The sequence below is a fragment of the Octopus sinensis genome, linkage group LG4, assembly GCF_006345805.1.
Source record: "Octopus sinensis linkage group LG4, ASM634580v1, whole genome shotgun sequence".
Lineage (NCBI taxonomy): Eukaryota > Metazoa > Mollusca > Cephalopoda > Octopoda > Octopodidae > Octopus > Octopus sinensis.
This window is the reverse complement of record NC_043000.1, coordinates 115,448,289-115,468,022: the sequence shown is the minus strand read 5'-3', so window position 1 is coordinate 115,468,022 and position 19,734 is coordinate 115,448,289. Positions and strand designations below refer to the sequence as shown.

At 37.6% G+C, this 19,734-nt stretch overlaps 1 protein-coding gene and 1 long non-coding RNA gene across 3 annotated transcripts in view; one reads left to right on the top strand and one right to left on the bottom strand.

Annotated features, from left to right (window-relative positions):
• The window catches only part of LOC115210787 (tetratricopeptide repeat protein 27), a 59,913-nt gene extending 49,318 nt beyond the window's left edge, over positions 1-10,595 (top strand). The window contains exons 18-24 of one of the 2 annotated variants that reach the window (XM_029779517.2): positions 678-756; positions 881-967; positions 1,319-1,432; positions 4,111-4,191; positions 5,603-5,714; positions 8,234-8,334; positions 9,375-10,595. In XM_029779517.2, coding sequence (XP_029635377.1) covers positions 678-756; positions 881-967; positions 1,319-1,432; positions 4,111-4,191; positions 5,603-5,714; positions 8,234-8,334; positions 9,375-9,491 — 691 coding nt within the window. In that variant the 3' untranslated portion in view covers positions 9,492-10,595. Of the gene's footprint in view, positions 1-677; positions 757-880; positions 968-1,318; positions 1,433-2,699; positions 2,780-4,110; positions 4,192-5,602; positions 5,715-8,233; positions 8,335-9,374 lie in introns of those variants that run through there. The other variant, XM_036502402.1, reaches the window with a different exon arrangement.
• Positions 10,596-12,249: 1,654 nt separating this feature from the next.
• Positions 12,250-19,489, bottom strand: LOC118763090. The gene is made up of 3 exons (XR_004998844.1): positions 18,762-19,489; positions 14,763-14,770; positions 12,250-12,261 (listed from the first exon to the last, which is right to left on the bottom strand). It is a non-coding gene; the product is annotated as an uncharacterized LOC118763090 (long non-coding RNA).
• Between the last annotated feature and the right edge of the window lie 245 nt (positions 19,490-19,734).

Here is a 19,734-nt window from a genome sequence, read left to right as displayed (position 1 = left end):
ACTGTTGCTGAATATTTCTCGTTGGGAGATTTACAAATAGTAATTTTCTATAACTAGGTTAAATCTTCATTAAATATTTCTCACATCTTTTTTCAAATCATTAATTTTTTCATTTGGAAAAATATTTCTAAAGCCATTGAATGTGGTTTTGAGACTTTCACAATCTCATCTTCACATGAACTCTTGTGAATGACATGCTGTCCATAAGACTTGCAGTATATTGCAAAGGATCTTGGGAATGATTATATGACTGATGAAACTCTACATCAGAACAGTCAGTCTTGGTACTTATGATATCATGATGTGCGTATTTGTATTTTGTTATTAGTAAAGCTTCCATAGCTTTCTTCCTATTTTTTTGAAAGAAAAGCCATTATATCATCATCATCATCATCGTCATTTAACGTCCGCTTTCCATGCTAGCATGGGTTGGACGGTTCGACCAGGGATCTGGGAAGCCAGAAGGCTGCACAGGCTCCAATCTTGATCTGGCAGTGTTTCTACAGCTGGATGCCCTTCCTAACACCAACCACTCCGAGAGTGTAGTGGGTGCCTTTTACATACCACCTGCACGAGCGTCAGAAAATATCGTGTTTTTATTTATTTTTTTTTTACGTGTCACCTGCACAACTCATCTCTTAATTTTTATCTTATTCTTTCTCTCTCTCTCTTTCTAGGAAGAAGGCCTTTGCTGTGCTGCAGGATGCCATCAAGTGTAGCTACGATAACTGGAGGTTATGGGAAAACTATCTTATTGTAAGTTAGGGACAGATTTCTCTTTCTCTCCATATCACTCAAACCAATCTCAACAACATTTGTAGAATGGTTTGTCCCTGTTTCCTACTTTCAATTTTCTTGTTTTGATTTTATTTTTTCCTAGATTGGTACTGATTGTGGACAATTTAGTGAAGTAATTCGTGCTTATCATCGCTTGATGGACCTACGAGGAAAGTGGCTGGACGTTGAGGTAAGTGAAAGATTAATATTCTCATTTTTTTCTTATTTAATAATTTATGTTAATTACAGTAATACCTTTAGCTTCAAATGAATTAATGATATTAAGATAAATTGGTAACAGATAGAGCATCCAGTCATAGAAAATTTGCCTCTCCAAATTCCGTCTGATCCATGTGAGATGGAAAAGTGGGCATTAAAATGATGATGCAAATCCTCAGAGACATTTAGGGTCCTAACACAAGTATAAAACCTTGTATAGCAGTCAGTTCCATAATTATTTCGCTGTGTATAATTGTGTATTTTGTATATTAGTGGTGTCGATGACAAATTGTCATAAATATTGGTATTGCTATTGTTACAGATCCTGAAAATACTTGTTAAAGCCATTAAAGAGGACATTCCAGATGCTAATGCTATCCCTTCCTCATATTTGCTACCCAAAGCATTAGAATTATTTGGTAGGCTTACCTCGAAAGTAAGTACATTTTAAAAATCTTAATTCAATTTAAATTTTTTTTAGTCAGCCTTTTAGCATTTAAACCAGCCATTTTCTACCTGTTTTATGCTCAAACTGGCCAGATTTGGTCTCTCGCATACAACCGATGCCAGTGTTGCCTTGACTACTGACGCTGGTGCCACAATATCAATTTAAAAATAAGCAATTGCATCATAGAAGTTTTGAATCTGCAAGACGATGCATGATAAGGTTTTTTCCACCTAAATATGATTGTAAATACTGTGAAATTTTCAGCAGAAGTGGCTATGTGGTAAGTAGCTTGGTTACAAACCACATGGTTCTGGGTTCATTCCCACTGCATGGCACCTTAGGCAAGTGTTTTCTACTATAGCCTTGGGCCGACCAAAGCCTTGTGAGTGGATTTGGTAGATGGAAACTGAAAGAAGCTCGTCGTATATATGTATATGTGTGTGTGTGTGCCTGTGTTTGTCCCCCCAACATCGCTTGACAACCGATGGTGGTGTTTACATCCCCGTAACTTAGTGGTGCTTTTTACGTGCCACCAACATGAACGCCAGTCGAGCGGCGCTGGCATCAGCCACATTCGGATTTTATCTATAATTAAAACAAAATGAAATAAAAAAATTAACTCTGTAATTGGCCAGCCAATGGTGATCTTCTGAGCTGCATGGCAACCTTAGTAGTACTAAGACAGACATTGAAATATAGCGATGTGTATTAATGTTTCTATATTCCATGCTCATCGCAGACTGAGCAAAGTGGTCCTGGTGTTGATATTATGAAGAGTTGCTCTTTACTTCTGAAAACTTTTGGAATGACGATATCTCTTACTTGAAATGCAGGTATGGGTTGACAACAGGAAGAGCACCTTGATGTGAAGTGAAGGAATGAGCATGTGTGTGTGTGAGAGTTTATATATATATATATATATATATATATATGAGGCAAGTCATATTCAGTAAACAACAACAAAATTCTGAGGAAGATTCACAATTAATGTTATTTGGTTGATGCTCAAAGGAAAATAAAGGTTGTGGCGTAAAAAGTACAACTTTTCAGACTTATCCCTTTGTTGGATTCTTACTTGTAATTTCTTTTAGACACATTTAGGAGACACACGCATACACACACCAACACACTGAAGATTAAAGGCAAAAAGAAAAGAGCAGCGGACCTACAGGCTTATGTGATATGTCTGATAGAGTTTAAATTTTCCTTTTCTTTCTCAATACATTTGTTTAAGTCTTTTGTGGTCTTTAAACAGGTCACCACTGATGCACAAGTCTGGGAATTGTACGCCAAACTGACTGAATGAAAACTGAAGACCCGATGAAGGACGAGAGGGTAAGTGATCGAGAAAAATATTAACAATTTCATTTGGTACTTGTCTTAGTTGTAATGCAGTTGTTTATATAGTAGTAGTAGTAGTAGTAGTAGTAGTATAGTAGTAGTAGTATTGGTGATGTTGCAGCTTAGATAAGCGGGAAGTATCATCTACCATAAATAATAGCAATGCCCTAATGTTTACTTGCCATATAAAAAAGTTTGGTAGGGTTTGTGGAAGGATGTTATGCATATATGAAGAAGTAAACACTATGGTGTATATATTGTGATATAATGTATATTAACCCTTTAACATTTAAACTGGCCATGTTCCTGTTTTATGTTCCATCTGGCCAGATTTGGCTTCTTACACTTACCCTACAGTGTCATTCCTAAAGTAAAGAGTAACATGAGTGAAAACTCAAATCTACAAGACATTGTAATTTATAGAGTAATCTGCTGGAATTGGCTAATTAGGTCATCATCATCATTTAACGTCCGCTTTCCATGCTAGCATGGGTTGGACGATTTGACTGAGGGCCGGCGAACCAGATGGCTGCACATGTTTACTGGCACCTGTGTCTGTGGCATGTGTAAAAAGATTCGAGCGAGGTCATTGCCAGTACTGGCTGCCCCCCCCACCCCCACCCCCCGGTGCGATGGCACATAAAAGCACCCACTACATTCTGGAGTGGTTGGCGTTAGGAAGGGCATCCAGCTGTAGAAACTCTACAAGATCAAACTCGAGCCTGATGCAGCCTCCTGGCTTCCCAGACCCCGGTCGAACCATCCAACCCATGCTAGCATGGAAAACGGACGTTAAACAATGATGATGATATAAATTATAAAAATAATTTTAAAAATATAAATTACTGCTTCTATTTCATGGATTTTCACCTATCGCCAGGGTGGGGAGGAGTGTTTGGAACGTAACACCCCCGATAGTGAGGAATTACTGTAGTTGTCTTACCATAGAAGGAATACTTGGCCTCATATATATTATATATATATATATATATATATATATATGAGGCAAGTCATATTCAGTAAACAACAACAAAATTCTGAGGAAGATTCACAATTAATGTTATTTGGTTGATGCTCAAAGGAAAATAAAGGTTGTGGCGTAAAAAGTACAACTTTTCAGACTTATCCCTTTGTTGGATTCTTACTTGTAATTTCTTTTAGACACATTTAGGAGACACACGCATACACACACCAACACACTGAAGATTAAAGGCAAAAAGAAAAGAGCAGCGGACCTACAGGCTTATGTGATATGTCTGATAGAGTTTAAATTTTCCTTTTCTTTCTCAATACATTTGTTTAAGTCTTTTGTGGTCTTTAAACAGGTCACCACTGATGCACAAGTCTGGGAATTGTACGCCAAACTGACTGAATTGAAAACTGAAGACCCGATGAAGGACGAGAGGGTAAGTGATCGAGAAAAATATTAACAATTTCATTTGGTACTTGTCTTAGTTGTAATGCAGTTGTTTATATAGTAGTAGTAGTAGTAGTAGTAGTATTGGTGATGTTGCAGCTTAGATAAGCGGGAAGTATCATCTACCATAAATAATAGCAATGCCCTAATGTTTACTTGCCATATAAAAAAGTTTGGTAGTGTTTGTGGAAGGATGTTATGCATATATGAAGAAGTAAACACTATGGTGTATATATTGTGATATAATGTATATTAACCCTTTAACATTTAAACTGGCAATGTTCCTGTTTTATGTTCCATCTGGCCAGATTTGGCTTCTTACACTTACCCTACAGTGTCATTCCTAAAGTAAAGAGTAACATGAGTGAAAACTCAAATCTACAAGACATTGTAATTTATAGAGTAATCTGCTGGAATTGGCTAATTAGGTCATCATCATCATTTAACGTCCGCTTTCCATGCTAGCATGGGTTGGACGATTTGACTGAGGGCCGGCGAACCAGATGGCTGCACATGTTTACTGGCACCTGTGTCTGTGGCATGTGTAAAAAGATTCGAGCGAGGTCATTGCCAGTACTGACTGCCCCCCCCCCCCCCGGTGCCGATGGCACATAAAAGCACCCACTACATTCTCGGAGTGGTTGGCGTTAGGAAGGGCATCCAGCTGTAGAAACTCTACAAGATCAAACTCGAGCCTGATGCAGCCTCCTGGCTTCCCAGACCCCGGTCGAACCATCCAACCCATGCTAGCATGGAAAACGGACGTTAAACAATGATGATGATATAAATTATAAAAATAATTTTAAAAATATAAATTACTGCTTCTATTTCATGGATTTTCACCTATCGCCAGGGTGGGGAGGAGTGTTTGGAACGTAACACCCCCGATAGTGAGGAATTACTGTAGTTGTCTTACCATAGAAGGAATACTTGGCCTCATATATATATATATATTATATTTTGTGAAATTTGATTTAGTATTTCTAAATGATGATGATGATGAAATTGAATTTTTCCCTGTATGTTTGGAATAATATTCCCTCATATTATTATTATTATTATATATTATTATTATTATTATTATTATATATTCCCTCATATTATTATTATTAACCGTCCAACCCGTGCTAGCGCGGAAAACGGACGTCAATGATGATGATGATGATATATATATATATATAAAGAAGCCTGGTGCAGCCCACTGGCTTGCCAGACCTCAGTCAAACCGTCCAACCCATGCTAGCGTGGAAAGCAGACGTTAAACGATGATGATGACATAAAGTGAGAGAGTCTGTTTCTTAAGTGTCAAACAATAGGCCATGGTATAGCATTTGACTCTTAATCTAAAGGTAAGCCTTACACTGCCAAATTATTTACCTAACCATTTATCATATTTACAGGTGTTGCAGTTCTTACAGAAAGCCTACAAATGTTCCACTCAGGAACCAGGCTGGGAGAAGAACCCTGAGAAGTGCAACGAAAAAGGGAGTTTGGCCCTAGAACTTGCAGATGGTAAGTTGAAGTTTTGTTAGAATAATTAATTATGGTAGAATGTGTTAATCTCTGAGTGATTAGAATATCAGCTTTTCCTGAAAACGCACAAATTCTTCTCCCACAACCAAGTCTGTTTTGTTAGAATTCTGTTGACAGTTAATAACTACTTTCTTGCAGGCCCTCATTGGTCTAGCACTGTTGTGACAGTAGCAGCTGGTCAGTAAAGGATTGTGATTATTAATTTTTGTTGTATAGTGAAACAGTGCACCCCTCGCGGTAAAAAGTGGTAGGAGAGGGCATTATAAATAGACCAGTAACCAGTCGACAGGAGAAAGTCAGAAGATCAAGAATACATGTAGACTGTGTTGATAGTCGTGTCTGTGCTGAGATAGTGATTATACTAAGATATTGACTGCTGTGCTTGGGAAGACCTGTTGAGTCAAGTACATCAACATCAAAATAAATATCAAATGGAAATTGTAGTTGTGATACCTGTGCCGGTGGCACGTAAAAAACACCATCCGAACATGGCCGATGCCAGCACCGCCTTGATTGGCATCTGTGCTGGTGGCACATAAGAAACACCATCTGATAGTGGACATTGTCAGCCTCCTCTGGCCCGTGCCGGTGGCACTACACTCATGGAGTGGTTGGCGTTAGGAAGAGCATCCAGCTGTAGAAACACTGCCAGATCAGATGGTAGTCTGGTGCAGCCTCCTGGCTTCCCAGACCCCTGTCAAAATGTTCAACCCATGCTAGCATGGAAAACGGACATTAAACAATGATGATGATTGAGTTGACGTTATAACGATCCAAACCCTTTGAGGATAACAACACTGTACAACTGAGGGATCGTACAGTGCCAGATAGAACCATTCTATCAACAACATCAGAATATAACAATATCTGTGAGAGCGACAACCACCTTCAAAAGACAGATACAACAGTAGCAAAAGACTGCTTTACAACAATCTCTAAACCCTTTTCCTGTTGTTTGAACATCTGTCTGCTCTCTGTTTGTTGTTAGGCTTTGTGGGTATGGATCCTTGTAGATGCAGTCTTACCTCTCATCAATTCAGGGTCGATGAATAAGGTGTCATTCAAATCCTAAGGTCAATTTAATTGACTAAGCCTACTCCTTACAAATTTCAGGCTTTCTGCCTATATTCAAATGGTTATTACATAAACCAGCCCACTTGCAAAGGCCTGTTGAGGCAAGCGAAATCAAAATTGCTGACGTGGCCGATGACAGTACCGCCTGATTGGAACCCGTGCCAGGGGAACGTTAAAAGCACCATCCAAGCATGATCGCTGCCAGGGCCACTGACTGGCTCCCATGCCAGTGGCACATAAAAAGCATCATTTGAGTGTGATCATTGCCAGCATCGCCTTACTGGCACCTGTGCCAGTGGCACATGAAAAACAACATTCGAGTGTGGTCTTTGTCAGTGCTGCCGAACTGGCTCCTGTGCAGGTGGCACGTAAAAGCTTCCACTACACTCTCGGAGTGGTTGGCGTTAGGCAGGGCATCTGGCTGTAGAAACTTTGCCAGATCAGATTGGAGCCTGGTGCAGCCTTCTGGCTCACCAGTCTCTAGTCAAACTGTCCAACCCATGCCAGCATGGAAAGCAGACGTTAAACAACGACAATGATGATGATGATGAACAGAAATGTCCTTTTCTTACACTTTTACTTAAATCTGTTTCTAGAAAAGTTTAGATCCGTTTTTTTTCTCGTGCTTGTAATTTTTTGTTTATTATAGGTACAGGCATGGCTGTGTGGTTAAGAAGTTCACTTCACAACTATATGGTTTTGGGTTTAGTCCCTCTGTGCAGCATCTTGGGCAAGTTCCTTTTACTATGGCTCAGGACCAACACCTTGGGAGCTCAGGAGTGAATTTGATAGACAGAAAGTATGTGGATGCCCATTCTGTGTGTGTGTTGGTGGGGTTCCTCCACACAAACACACACACACACACACAATACTGCTTGACAACCACTGTTGGTTTGTTTACATCCCTGTAACTTAGTACTTTAGCAAAAGAGGAAGGAATTACAACCGTGTTCCGTGGTCTGCTACCACAACAGCTCCTTTATAGGATCCAGTTAGCTCAAGACATCATCAGGAGGAACCACGTCCGGTTTCAGCAGCCTACTCCTCTACCGTTTTGATGTCGCGGGGCCCTCCTTTTCGGAGGTGTCTTCAGCTCTGGTGTTGGGTGCATGTCTTCTTTCTTCTGTTCCCTGGTTCTTCGGTGTATCGTCAAGTGTCAGCCGGCAACTGACACACATACACAATACTGCTAGACAACTACTGTTGGTTTGTTTACATCCCTGTAACTTAGTACTTTAGCAAAAGAGTAATTGAATAAATATTAATCTCCAAAAAACAAAAAAGCACCAGGGTTGATGTATCCAACAAAACCCTTTAAGACGACCCAGCAAGGCGGGGAAATATGAGTAAAAGCTTTAAAAAAGAAGAAATAATATAAAAAGGCTTCACCATTCTTCATGCTTTTCCTTTCTTTCCATTGCCAGCTCATTTGATCTACAGTGCCCAAGCAAAACATTCCACCATATCCGTTCAGACCTTATCGTCAGCAAAGTTAATGCTCCGCTCCATCCTTTCCACAATTAAGGTAATCAACTTCACTTCGTTATGTTCTCAGTAATTTAACTCATTTTGAACATTTAAATGTTTTTTATCCATTTTACCAGGCTGGCATCTGTGTAGATTTCATGTTGGAGCAATTTTTTGTTTTTGTTTTACCTTCATCTTCTGCTGCAAGAGAAGGCACGTGGTTGAGTGGTTACAGTGTTGCTCTCATGGTTGCAATTCATGGATCAAGCAAAGCATTGTGTTCTTGAGCAAGACACTTCATTTCACATTGCTCTGGTCCACTTGGTTGGTAAAAATGAGCAACCCTTTAACAGAATGAAGACATGTGTAGGTTTGTAAGAAATGAAGCCAGTATGCTCCACTGGATGGGTAACGTGAGTGTGTATGCATGACAGAGTGTAAGCATCCTGAGAGAGAAGTCGGGCATAAGAGGCATCAAATGTGGTGTGCAAGAGAGATGACTGCACTGCTGTGGTCATGTGGTGCATATATGGACGAGGACAGTTGTGTAAAGAAGTGTCGCACTCTAATGGTGGGGGAAACCATTAACTCTTTCATTACTAATCCAGCTGAAACCGGCTCTGGTTCTGTTGTACAAATGCCTTGTTTTCATAAGTTTTGAATAAAAATCTTCCACCAAACCTTAGTCACAATTTATGTTCCTAACACTGGCTGAATGATAACTAAGTTATTTTACTAAATTCTTTGTTATATTTTAAATTAATTGAAAGAAACACAGAGCATCTCAAAATAAATACAGTAATGAAAGGGTTAAATGATGATGATGAGACTGGCATCCTGTTCAGTGGGTGTGTTGTGATCTCAGCCACTTATACCACCATGGAAATGAAATAGCTGGTCTTATGAGTACAAGACATATGACAATCATCATCATACAACTATTTTCCATGCTGGCACAAGTTGGACAGGTTAATAAAATTACAATCGACACACGCATGGCTGTGTATCACAGGACATCTTATTCTAATGTAAATAATTTCTTACTTTTTAACAATTTTGTTGATATATTATTTAAATGATATATTTTATCTTTTACAGAAATTCCATGGTGATGCAATAACTGGTGACATTGAAGATAACGTGAAAGAAATCTGTTCGAAATTAGATTCTGCAATTACCATAGTTATAAGCAAGCTAACATTGGCCCAGACTTAATGCTACACACTTTATTATTATATTTTTATTCTTTCCCGTTTTTAGCAAATTATCAAATTAGCCATGTCTCTTGATTGCTTTTTGTTGCTTGAGTTTTTCATTATTTTGTCTGGTCCCTATCAGGGACGAAGGCCAATATTTTAACTGCAATAAAAAAGACACAAACCAGATATCTCTCTCTCTCTCCATATATATATATATATATAATCACAAGGGAGAGAGAATAAAATTACAGACAATCAGAAAAACAAAACAAAATAATCATTCTTGATATTATTTCCTTCATACGGTTTTTTTTTCTTCCTTCAAATCCTTTTATGTAGTATTTGAAACTAAATACAAGGAAATAATTTGAAGGAGAAAAAAATGGGATTCTTGGAGAGAATGAAGATGATGTATTTTGTGTGAATGAAAATGTGGCTGTCTTTGATGGATGCATGCCTAATAGACTTTGAGTTGATTGATGCATTGGGAGTGGAATTTGGTAAGCAGAAACTGCAGCAGTGTCCTTGCAAATATTCCAGCATGGCCAAAGTCCGCTTGCTTGCATGGCCAAAGCGTGCTTGCATATACCGGTGTGGCAAGTATTCCCCATTCATCTCACAAAAGATGATTTTGCCTTTTGCCATGCAACAGAGATCTATACCAAAAGTACTGGAGACCAAAATCAATTCTGGAATCAGTATTAACAAAGTTACCTTGCAGTATTTAGTAGCATTCTTTTATGTTTCTTTTAAGTTCAAATCACACTCAGAGTCAAATTTTCCATCTCCCTTTGGAGTTGATGCAAGAAGTACCAAACATGGGGCTTTGTGCTAATTTTTACTGTATTAAGGAAAAATACAATCGTGATTAAATACACGCACACAAACTTGACTTTATCTGTAAATACTATAAAGATTTTTAATCTATGTTTTGTCCACAGGTGGGTCTGTATCATAGCTTAATGCTATTTGTTTCAATATTTTGTCTTGTGTAAAAGGACCAATATCAGATTTTTCCCATCTCTCTCCCAGTCTTCCTTTACACAGGTACCAATTTCTAAACACAAAGGACACAACTGTTCTTTGGTGTTTCCAAAATAAAATTCGCAAAACTCAAAAATCTTCAGTGTTTGCGTATTCATTCTTTTCGGGTTTTACATCGGCCTTATTTGTTCCTTGCTAGCATAAGTTATCCTTTGCTTCTTTCAGTCATTGCCCCTTGAAAGGTTTTGTGAAATTGTCCCCAGTACTTATTACAATCTGTTCCTTATTTTATCCATCTCTTTTGCTGAACTGTTAAGTTACAGGGGAAATAAAGAAACCAACAACAGCTGTCAAACGCTTGAAGGGTACAGACAGAAACAGATATATGACAGGCTTCCACAGAGCTTGTGTCAACCAAATTCACTCACAAGGCCTTGGACAACCCAGGGCTATAGAAGACACATGCATAAGATGCCATACAGTGGGACTGAAATCAAAGTCATGGGGTTGCAAAGCAAGCTTCTTAACAACTTGGCCAATATAGCCAGAGGAAGATATTAAGTCATTGCAACCCTTCATGTCATTAACCCTTACCCTGTTTTTCAAGTAAGAGATCTCTTATATCATACATCTTCAAAAGGTACAAATCCAGTAAGAGCCATCACTACTTGTAGCTCAGCAGTTTTAAAGTTCAGATGTAAAGAAACACACACACACACATTGGTAGTCTTCTTTCAGTTTCCATCTACCAAATCCACTCACCAGGCTTAAACATGAATGTACTTTGATATACTTCGCTAATAAATTCCATTCTTTGCAAATTAGTTGTGTAAAGGAGGGAAATAACTATACTGAGAACTGTATCTAAGGGTGTAGAGATTTATAAATAAGACTTTAGTGTTAGCAATCGTATGATGAGTAACTTTCAAAGTATACTTTTGCCACCATCAGTAAATAGCCAATATTAATATTAAATGCTAAGCTATTAACTTTTTATTAATTTATGGCAAAATTGAATTTCATTTCCATACTTAGCATACAAAACTACATCAATACACCAAATTTGAAATCAAATTGAACAAAATTGAAAAGTGAAAACCAAACAGAAGAGCCCTTATATATATATATATATATATATATATATATATCAGGTCATCTCATAAGTTCTGTCCGATTTTACCGTTTTTTAAAATTGAATGAAATTTAATAGTATTTTAGAATGTCTAATGGAATTAAAAATGATTTTTATGCATTTGTGTACATTTAAACTAATTAAATATTATTTTACAGAATAATAGAATTAAAATTTCTTCGATTAAAACCCTTTCTAACATGGAAGTATCCAAAGAGGATTTAAGGCACATAATGCTTTATGAGTACAAAAAAGGAAACTCTGCAGCCGAAGCGACTCGAAACATACACTCAGTTTATGGGAAAGAATGCTTGAATGAACTTGCAGAAGATGGTTTGCAAAATTCAGAAGTGGAGATTTCAACCTTGAAGATGAAGATGGAACAGGACATCCATCAAACCATACAACTGTTCATTGTCATCTTCAGCAACTTGGAATGGTTCCTAAACTTAGAAAATGGGTGCCTCATAAATTGTCCAAAAGCAACTGCAAATCCTGAGTTGACATCTGCCTCGCCATTCTTGCAAACTCTTTTCACCCTTTTTGGATAGACTTGTGACTGGTGACAAAAAATAGATCTTCTATTGAAATGTTAAACGTCATAAATAGTGGCTTTGTAAAAGGGAAATGGTCAACCACAATCGAGAAGGGAACTTCATGGAAAAAGGTTCTTCTCTCTATCTGGTGGGATTACAAAGGAGTAATTCACTTTGAATTGTTACCACCTAATGCAACAGTCAATGTTCACATCCAGCGGGAAATATATATGCCACAGAAACCAGGAAACTAACCCAATGAGTCTAAATGACATGGAAACGAACTTTATCTTTATTACCTCCCTCTAACAACTGTTTATTAAGTTTATGAGGGGTGTTCATTAAAGATTTTCCCTGACCCACTTCTGGTTACTGCAGGAAATGGAGCTTGTACAGGTATAATCATACATGTCTCTACATGTCACATCATAAATTACAGCTTTCCACTAGTATTCGTTTGTCTTTTACAACTGCTGAGGTGGACTAAGGTGTTATAATGAAGGCAGTTGAATGCAGATCTGTGATCAGGTTCTTATACTTCGATGGTCATACACCAAAAGAGACTTTCAATGAGATGAAAAGTTTATGGCGACGATGTACCATCATACAGCATAGTCAAGCACTGACATTGCCAGTTCAAATGTGGTCGGACATCGGTGGAAACTGCTCCTATTCCACCATTGATAACACTATCCATAAAGTGGAAGCCTCCAGTTTAGAGGATTGCTGCATAACTATTTGGCAAACTAGCTTGAGAAGTGGAGATAAGTGTAGGGTCCATGGAAAAAAATCATTCACAACCATTTGCGCACGTGGACATTGTCTGCATGATCAATTCCCTGGATGCTCACAGCTTTTCAGAAGCAGGGATAAATCCATTGCTCCCAGGCTCTTTTGGCAATGTGCCAAGAAAACTAGGACATTTCCTGCAGGCTTACCTTACAGAGTCAACAACTATTGAAAAAGTTGGAAAATGCAACAAAAATTCTAGAAAAATAAATGAGTGGAACTTTTACTGATGAGTTTGTTAAATTAATAAGTCACTAAAAAAAGAATGATTCTCCCCAGACAACAGAGATGTTCATTTGTTGTCCACATTGTGCCAGGTTTTCATTTCATATATATATATATACGTGGAGGCGCAATGGCCCAGTGGTTAGGGCAGCGGACTCACGGTTTCGATTCCCAGACCAGGCGTTGTGTGTGTTTATTGACCGAAAACACCTAAAAAGCTCCACAAGGCTCCAGCAGGGGGTGGTGATCCCTGCTGTACTCTTTCACCACTCTTTCTCTCACTCTTTCTTCTGTTGGCCTGCTCACTTAACAACTAAAACAATGCAAACGCATTGTGACCAGCGATGTGTAGCAACATCTGATGGTCTGGTCGGTCACGTGATATATATACATGCGCCCAAGGTACCACACAGTGGGACTGAACCTGGAACCATGTGGTTGGGAAGCTTGCAGGTGTCTTCTACTATAGCCTTAGACCAAACAAAGCTTTGTCTGTGGATTTGATAGACAGAAACTGAAAAAAGCCCATCGTATGTGTGTCTGTGTTTGCCCCCACCTCCACCCCCACCCACTGCTTGACAACTGATGTTGGTGTGTTTACATCCTTTTACTTAGTGGTTCAGCAAAAGAGACCAACAGAATAAGTAACAAGCTTAAAAAAACAAGTACTGGAGTTGGTTTGATAAACTGAAATTTCAGGGCATAACTTTATGCCCTGTCATAACTTTAGTAAAAAACTTCAATTATAATCCAAACATTACCTTAACCCCTTAGTGCCCATGGTCGAGCAAATCAACCCCCAGGACTTATTCTTTGTAAGCCTAGTACTTATTTTATCGGTTTCTTTGCCGAACCACTAAGTTATGGGGACACACTAGCATCGGTTGTCAAGCGATGTTGTGGGAACAAACACAGACACACAAACATATACATATACATACGACAGGCTTCTTTCAGTTTCCGTAAACCAAATCCACTCACAAGGCTTTGGTCGGTCCAAGGCTCTAGTAGAAGACACTTGCACAATGTGCCACGCAGTAGGACTGAACCTGGAACCATGTGGTTGGCAAGCAAGCTACTTACCACACAGCCACTCCTATGCCTATATTGTAATAAAAAAATTTTTTTTTATATATTTAGTATCAGATAAAGTTGTATAAAATAAGATTTTTGGAATATAAATCAAATAAAAAAATTTGGGCACTCCTTTTCTTTTTTATTAGATCCCTTCAAATTCTGAACTATTTAAAAACTTGACACACTTAAGTGGAAATATTTTATTAGAAATATGTTTTCAAATTTAGTCTGAATGTGAAAGTGGATGGCTACAGAGAAAAGACCTCATAGTAAGTGTAAAACTATAATTAAGTTAATGTTTTTCTGTTCTAATCTGTTGATTCAGTCCAAAACGTGGTCCAATGAAATCACTGACTTTCTGACAATTAGGTCACTGACTCAGCTAAATGGATTTTCAATAAATAAATACACAAACAATAACAGTAATTATTCCTGATTTAGGCACAAGGTTATTAATTTTGACAGACTGAGATGAATTGGCTGACAATTTAGCTCAAGCGAAATGAGCATTCAACCTATTTTAGTATTGGATGCAAACACACACACACATTACTCTTTTACTTGTTTCAGTCATTTGACCGTGGCCATGCTGGAGCACCGCCTTTAGTCGAGTAAATCGACCCCAGGACTTATTCTTTGTTAGCCTAGTACTTATTCTATCGGTCTGTTTTGCTGAACCGCTAAGTTACGGGGACACACCAGCATCGGTTGTCAAGCGATGTTGGGGGGGACAAACACAGACACACAAACATATACACACACACATACATACATATATATATATATATACGACAGGCTTCTTTCAGTTTCCGTCAACCAAATCCACTCACAAAGCTTTGGTCGGATGTGATGATGAGAGTACCAGATGATCCAATCAATAGAACAGCCTGCTTGTGAAATTAATATGCATGTGGCTGAATACTCCACAGACATGTGTACTCTTAATATAGTTCGCAGGGCAGTTCAATGTGACATAGAATGCAACAAGGCTGACCCTTTTCGAATTGCAGGCATGACTCACTTTCGCCAATTGAGTGAACTGGGGCAACATGGAACAAAGTATTTTGTTCAAAGATGCAATGCACTGCCTGGTAACAAACTCATAGCCTTATGATTGTGAGCCAAAAGTCCAAACCACTTAGCCACATGCCTTCACTAAAGCGATCACACTCTTTTACTTGTTTCAGTCATTTGACTGCAACCATGCTGGAGCACCGCCTTTAGTCGAGCAAATCGACCTCAGGACTTATTCTTTGCAAGCCTAGTACTTATTCTATCGGTCTTTTTTTGCCAATTGGAGACACAAACACACCACCATCGGCTGTCAAACGATTGTGGGGGCACAAACACAGACACATATACAATGGGCGGCGGCATATGATGTAGTGGTTAAGAGTGCAGGCTACTAACCCCAAGATTCCGAATTTGATTCAAGGCAGTGACCTGAATAATAATAATAATAATATTAACAACATTGAAAATACTTTAGGAATGAGAACCCAGGTTCAAAATTTCCCCAAGAAGTCCTGTAGTCAATTTGTTCAACTAAAACCCTTCATGGCAGTGCTCCAACATGGCCACAGACTGAAGTAAAAAAAAAATGAAAGATATTTTTTTATAAATCATTAAATTCCATAGAGCAATTACTACAAATTAAAATGCAAAAATGTTTTTAAAATGTCTGTGAATCTAAAGTTACAAATGTTTTTTTTTAAAAAAAACAAACAAAAATCTGAAGTAAAAAAAATATTGGCAGAGTACAGATGAGGATATTAGATAACTTGGTTGTAGCTTTTCCCCTACCATTTCTTCAAATTTATTTTCAATGAAGAAGATACATTTTTTTCCCCTTTCTTTGTTCCTCTTTTCCCATTTTTTTTTCTTTTTCCGGGTTTGGATTTATATCTTTAATGTGGTTTTGTATTATATATTTATCATATACATATCTAGAAGAGCTGATTCTGTAAAAAAAAAAAGACATTTTCAAACTTTTCTTTTCTTTTGTTGTGCACCTGAGCACTGTATACAATAATTTCGTTATTATTTTTTAAATACTGTCCCTCTCCTATGGAAAAGAAAAAACAAAGAAATCTTTTAATTTTCCACTTTCTCGTCTCCTCCCCTTCAAGCTCTTGCATTTTTAATACATGTTTGAAAATACGGACGATTTGAGTCCGCTGACATTTTCCTTCGAAACACGAAAATAAAAGAAACACATTATTTTGCGCACCTTCCGATGCGAAACAAATAACGATTTTTAAATTTTGACACAAAGCCAGTTATTCTAAGGGAAGTGGGCAGTCGATTAATTACATCGACCTCAGTACTCAGCCGGTACTTTATCGACCTCGAAAGGGTGAAAGGTAAAGTTTGCCGAATTTGAACGTAATTAATTGGAATAAAGGATCTTCTCCCTTCCAACGGCAGATCGAGAAATTAATTTTTTGTAACTAAACACTTTCAAACTTCGGACACAGGTAGAATGAGTCATATAAAACATCTTTTACTCTTAGTATTGTGGGGAAAAGTTTATATTTTCCGGAATAAATACTGCTAAGCATTTTGTCCGGAATATTACCGATTCTACCGCTTAGAGTCGAAACGCTCGCCCCGCTTTAGGTGAACCCCACCTCACATACCTACTGGGAAAGCTTTCGTTGTGTATTTGCATACAAATTATGACAGATTCAATGTGTGGAAGGATGATGGCCTTTCATTTCATTCAACGTAATATTATTAAAAGAAACCATGTAATCTATTCGAAAAATGTTATACAGACTTGTTGCATATTTTTAATAGGACGTGGATCTACAGATGGCATTGTGATACCAGATTTTTCTGTGGGTTTTCCTATAGTTTATTAGGTGTGAAATAAGCTTTCATAATTTTCATATACACGCATATATCAATTTCTGGATACACACACACACACATAGAAAGTTATTTCGTTTGTCTTGAGCAAAATTATAAGATATTTATTTATGGGTAGTTAATTTCCAATTTCGAAAATTATTTTAAAAGTTTGAAAACCTTATGGAAGAGGCAGGTATTCGTAATGTCTGCCTTTTCTTAATTACAAATAAAAGAAGGCTGGAAAAATTCCATAGAGGAAAAAATTTTGAGGGGAGGGGGAGAGATTCAGAAAAATATTTTTCTTCTTAAAATCGCAATCTTCGACGTTGCAAACAGAGATTGTCAAAATAAAATCAATAAAAAAAAAGTTTCAGACGGTTATATATGGTGTGCTTCAATTAGAACTTTGCCTAATTAACTGAAATATTTCAATTAAATAATGTTAATTATAAGTTTATATAAACAACAAATCCATCACCACGTGCTTGGAGAATTAAAAAGTTACACAATACGTTTATTGTTTGTGTTAATTGCTATCCGAAGTAGAATAAAATAAAACTTGTTAGTGTATTTATATGTTGAAAGCAACATAATTAATAATTTACAACTTTTAAATCATTCATAAGTTTGGAAACAGTAATTAAGAAAATCTACATTCGGTCGTTTCCGTGTATTTCCGTGAACATTACTTGTTAACAGCTTGATTTCGTAGTTTTCTATGCAAATGATATATATATATTAATTTTATTCTCATTTAAACAGAGCTTGTGAACATTTTATTTCTTCCATTTAAATATATATTTGTGCTTTATGTATTTTTTTCTTCAAACTTTAAGGATGTCCTCAGATTTTAAGCAAAAAAAAAAGTGATTAGACACACCTGGTGATAATTGTAGAAACTATATGACATAAGATACAATAAAAAAAGCGGTAAAACACTAAAAAAATTATACAACAAAATTATATTCTATTCCTTTGTTAATTATATAAAAATCACTGAAATATTATTTTCATAAACGTCGCATAAGCTTATTTTAGAGAAACAGTTTAGTCTACAATTTAAATCCTTGGTTTCGTATCATCAAGCATGGCTGAAGAACATTTCTTTAGAATTGCTAAGGCATTATATATTTTGAAAATAGATCTGGAGATGTAAAATATTTTATAAAATGAGATTTTTTTTTATTCTATAACGACGCGAAGTCCCTGTCTGATTGTCTGTCAAAGTTGTGGAAAGATCCCAGTGACTTAGCCGACCTGTTTCTGGCCAATAGTTTTCAATTTATTTCTTTATTGCCCTCAAGGGGCTAAACATAGAGGGGACAGACAAAGGGAGAGACTTATGTTACAGCTAATAAAGTGTTAACTCAGGAGGGAAGCAAATAATAATAATAAATAAATAAATAACGAGCCTCATACGTAATCGTATGACATGCCTGAAACAGTAATCTCTACCGCCCTTAAAAAGAAGAATGTGGACAATATAGTCGGAGATACACTAAGCCAGAAAAAAAAAGAGATCGATGCTAACTGAACAAGACAAACAACTCGTTCAATGATCCATCTGGTATTTATTTTATCAACCCCAGAGGGATAAATGATGTAAACTGTGGTAGTATTTGAACTCCAGAAAGCAGAATGTCGAAAATGAAACTAAATATTAATTTCTGACGCTGGCGCAAGGTCACACACAAAATCTCCCCCTTCCTTCGCATGTGTGGTCGTTGGGGCATTCGTTGATGACGTCGCAACCAGATTTCGCCTCCTCTCTCGAACTTGTGCTACCCTCTATAAGTTGGAGAAATCGAAGCCGGTCCACTTTTTGTTAACCCAGGCGACGACCAGTCAGGTTCTGGTTGTCATCATCATGAATGTATCATGGGTAAGTTAGTTTGGCAGTACCCATTCCTCTCCAAGCCGTTATCCACAACCGTATACTTCTACCCCAGATGCGTTTTGGCCTTGAACTCTAGGCCGTTGATCTGGACAGGTTCTTCCTCCTTAACTGGGGACTCCCTGGGAAGCTTTACCCAGAATCTTTTGCCTACTAGTGTAGTGCTAATGCCATTCCCTTACTTGGCTCAGCTCACCAGTTCAAGTGGGGTACCAGGGGCGGGTCTAGGAGCCATCAAGTGAAAGATAGGAGTTGAATAAGGATCAATAATGCCTCTCCACTTGACCATTCCTGGCAAGGTGCAGTTGTCAGACACCAAAGGTTACTCTACCTCTATTCTGAGCCCTATCACTCTGCACATTGAAATATGTTCGATTAGATCGATAAAGTACTTGACAGATATACGAATGACTAAGTTGGCTTCCGCCAGATTAAATTTGCCTCTCATCCACCCTTGGCGTGATGAAAGTATCAGTCAAGTACGGATCGATTTCAACTCAATATTTTATCTTTTTCCCCACCCGATAGAAAATTTAATTAAAAATTTTTTTTATCTAACAAAGATATTAGCGAACCCAAGAGAGTTTTGAGAATCGATGCAAAAGACATGGATATAGCTACTGGCTAAGAGTCGGAATGTTTTGCTTAATCGACTTACGTATTTCTATGAAATGTTAAAGCTCGTATGGATAGTGATAAAAAGCTGAGCACCAATACGAATTTAATGCATCATTGTTTAGCACAAAACTAAATTAGATAAAAGTAACTA